The sequence below is a fragment of the Colletotrichum chrysophilum genome (assembly GCF_026319265.1).
Source record: "Colletotrichum chrysophilum strain AFK26 chromosome Unknown scaffold_226, whole genome shotgun sequence".
Taxonomy (NCBI): domain Eukaryota; kingdom Fungi; phylum Ascomycota; class Sordariomycetes; order Glomerellales; family Glomerellaceae; genus Colletotrichum; species Colletotrichum chrysophilum.
In genome coordinates, this window is record NW_026517513.1 from 54,467 (window position 1) to 58,104 (window position 3,638).

Here is a 3,638-nt window from a genome sequence, read left to right on the forward strand (position 1 = left end):
CCAACAGAGACATAACCAGAGTTACATAACACAGCAGCCATCATACGTGAAGATGGATAACGCCGCACCCAACCCGAACGACCTCGACATCGTCGCAATCATCGATGGCCATCGATGGCAGCTGCGATGCATATGCACCACAGGTTGCACTCTGAGTGTTTGTGTGTTCGGCCGCAGCTTGTATGAGCAGCACAAAAGAAAGGCCCTGGGCTGGGATAGTGGTTAGTGACAATGGAAACGTGAAGCAGACCCAGCCGACCACGTCCATCGCCGACGAGACCGAACCGTGCTCCGGTTATGCCCCTGGGATAGGAGGGACAAATAGAAGAAGGCCATTCTATCCTCCGAGTTAAGGAAGAAATACATCAGGCCAGGAACGGGCTTCGGCGGAATAATGACACACCAGCCCAATTTCACATCTCCACTGCGTCGGGCAAAAGTGGTGTTGTCCGCTGCCCCAGCTATGAGGAGACCCATCACCACTTTTTTAATGGCCTGTATGACTTGTATAAAGGCGGATTTCCTCTCTGATGTAGATACACAAGCAAATCATAACCCAGTGGGCCAAGCCTCTCGACAACCACCTTCGCTTCATCCTCATACAGCAAGTCCTTGTGCGCGGCGAACACCTCGATGACAGCGTCTCGTAGCCCGCGATCGGTGTCTATGGTGGCTGTGTACGCCTCGCTGGCAGCGTCGAGAAAAGCAGCGGGGTCCCAGTCTTGTACAGCAGTCGTCTTGAACTTAGCCACAGCGAGGTCCTTGAGACCTCCAATAGCGTACTTTTCTGCGGCTGCATACACCTTGGCATGCAGTAGTAGACAAGAGATGTGCGTGGAGTTCGTGTCCTCTAGCTCTGGCGACTGTGAGGTGCTGTCGGAATAAAGCGATTGCTGATAGTCGAGGAGGTAGAAGTACTGGATCATCATGTCGATAACAAGAGGTTCGTCGTCGGGAAGGGATATTGCGCCATCGGCAGCTTCCTGTATTGCCAGCCATGTTAACACCAATAAACATGAGAGAGTTCGTATATCAGCCAAGGCATCAGTACTTTAAGGGGACTACGACATGCCGCTGCTAAGAAACCGGACCGTGGACAAACGATGGCGCGGTGTACAAGATAGCTTCTGGTGAGACTGGATATTTTCAGATCCGAGTAGATGCCGGTCTTATAGAGGCTGATGAAGGATTAGCATCAGATTTAAATGTCAATAAAGAAAACGCCTATCACCTTTCGAGGGATCTGAATAGTTCTCCTCGTGGTGGGCTAGCTAACGCCATCGCGATTTGGGCTGGGACGGATGCGAGATCAGGAGTGGAAGCGGTCGACGATGCTTGCGACCAGCAGAGGCTCGATTGAAAAGATTTCTTCTGACTATTATTTATGCTAGATTATCATCGGTGTGTCAACCGCAAGCGGCCCGATGTTCTTTCGCCCGAGTTTCCGCAGGTCTTAACGGCAGCATACTTTCTCTTGGTCTCTCCGAAATGAGACGCAGCTGGAGAAACGGGTGCTTACAGGGTCGGGATGACGTTGTCAAATTTGTAGAATGCATGTTCACATCAGCCACATTATAGATGAAACATCTCTGTAAGACATGCGTTCCAGTAGTCGCCATTCCGTCTGGCATCTAAGTTATTCGGAGACGTGAGCTCTAACCCTAATTGTGAATGTGCCTCCGTCTCTAACTCGAGCGATGTATCCGGAAACCTTGTCGACGATAAGCTCTGCGACTCGTCGAGGACTATCTCTGAGTAGCCGGGCTGAGCATGGTAACGCAGAGAAACCCCGCCCGGCAGCAAAGATGTTGGCATAGATCCGGAGACAAATATCTTCTTCTCCCCGAGCCTCTATCTGTCTATGGGCCTCGACTCCTCCGTAATCCTTCCAACTGCTGTTTGCTTTCTACCAACGATGTCTTCAACATACATTGACCGTAAGCACTGTTGTTTACCCTTCGAATTTACACCAGGGCACGTGGTAGTGAACTACTATGTTCATTTGTTGCCACCGGGTGTACGGACGATTGCTGACACAATATTTTCTACGAAGCCAACCGTTCCGGCGTCTTAGCTGACTCGTTTTCTCGGCTGTCACTACAATCTAGTGTTAGTGAACGTGGGCGAGCTGTGAACGACGTGCTGGAGCCAAGTCTAGGCGCCGCTTCTGAATTCCAACTTATCACGGAAAACGACGATTGTTTCGCGCCAGCTCGACGATTTCGGGATCAGTGGGCAATAAAGCCTAACCAGTGGCACAACTTCGCCCGTCTCCTCTGTGGCAGTCGACACATACCTCTCATATTACTGCAGAACCCAAGCAATGCACATTCGAAAAGCTACGAAGAGATGATACAGTGCGATACGATCGACTACATATCTGATCTACTCAAATGTTCTGCTCTTCCGCTGACGCTGGTACCTATCCTGGATGTGTGTAGTCTTTTCAGTGACGAAGACTTGCAGGCGATGGATGGAGACCGGCGAAGGGAGGCCGTCGAAGCTGCCTATAAGCTGACCGAGGATATCTTGGCGATCCTGCAACCTAAGCTTATCATTTGCTGCCAGTGTGCAACACGATGCGGAGCCTGGAAAGAGGAAGGCGATGGGGCCCACGGTACGAGACGACAAGTTTGGGAACCGGCGATGAATCAACTAGCACGGCAGCTGTGTTCGAGTGTCCGGGACGCGAAAAATGCACGGGCGACCCCGATTGATATCCACGGTCACACTGCGTGGGTAATCAAAGGATTTCATCCTAGATACGCCAAAGAGAAGCCCAGCGAGAAAGAAGTGCTTGTGCGTTTATTCAAGGACATCTACGAGCCGTGTAAGCTTTGGAAGGCCAGATTGATGATTGGTAGATTGGACCGAATGATCATCGCGGTCAGTGCGTTTGTCGTGAAACTGGAAGCTTGGAAGTCTGAGTTCGAGCGTATCTGCCTGTACAGTACCACAGTCCAGTCAGTGGAACAGGTTGTCGGGTTGACAGGTTTCAAAGAGAGACTGATGGAAATCAGATCAGGGGTGAGCCGGGTAGGAAATTGAAGGATCCGATGAAAAGGTTTTTTTTTCCCTTTGGCACGATGCTCTTCGTCTGGCATGCGAACGCTGGCCATAGCGCCCATAGCGCAATGGAAAACACACGCAATGGATCTGAAGTCGTTGGTACTGTGATAACATGCCGCCAGTGTACGTGTGATAGTCTCCCGACTGATTTCAGTTCATGTGGTGCGGGAAATGAAGATTATCTATTACCTTGCTTCAGTTCGGTGATGTGACAGACCGCACACATCAAATGGGACACACATCCAACCACGGTAGCAGGTGATAACTCGGGCTTCGAGATAGTGATGACGATGTTATGGTCACCCAAGAGACCCTAAATCGAATAATTGAAAGCTTCTAGTGGGGTGTAGGCTGTTTTTGTCATTCAGTGGCAGTCGTTGCCAGGCAAAGAGCAGAAGCAGTTCCCAATTTACTTGCAGTTGCGGTATGTACTGTACGCCTGCTGCATAATTAGTAAGAAATGCACCCTTCTGTGGCACAACTCGTGTGCTGCGCATCGGATTGTGCCCATTCGCCGGACCTCGAAGCGCTTCTTTTGCCTGCGGCCGCGTCAGGACTGCCCACGACCG

General features: G+C 50.9%; 1 protein-coding gene across 1 annotated transcript; it reads right to left on the bottom strand.

Moving 5' to 3' along the window:
• Nucleotides 1–476: 476 nt before the first annotated feature.
• COL26b_013392 (uncharacterized protein) lies at nt 477–926 on the bottom strand (the record flags this gene model as incomplete). The annotated part of the gene is made up of 2 exons (XM_053186008.1): nt 477–495; nt 541–926. The coding sequence occupies 2 exons, from the start codon at nt 924–926 to the stop codon at nt 477–479; spliced, it is 405 nt and encodes a 134-aa protein (XP_053030056.1).
• Nucleotides 927–3,638: the final 2,712 nt, after the last annotated feature.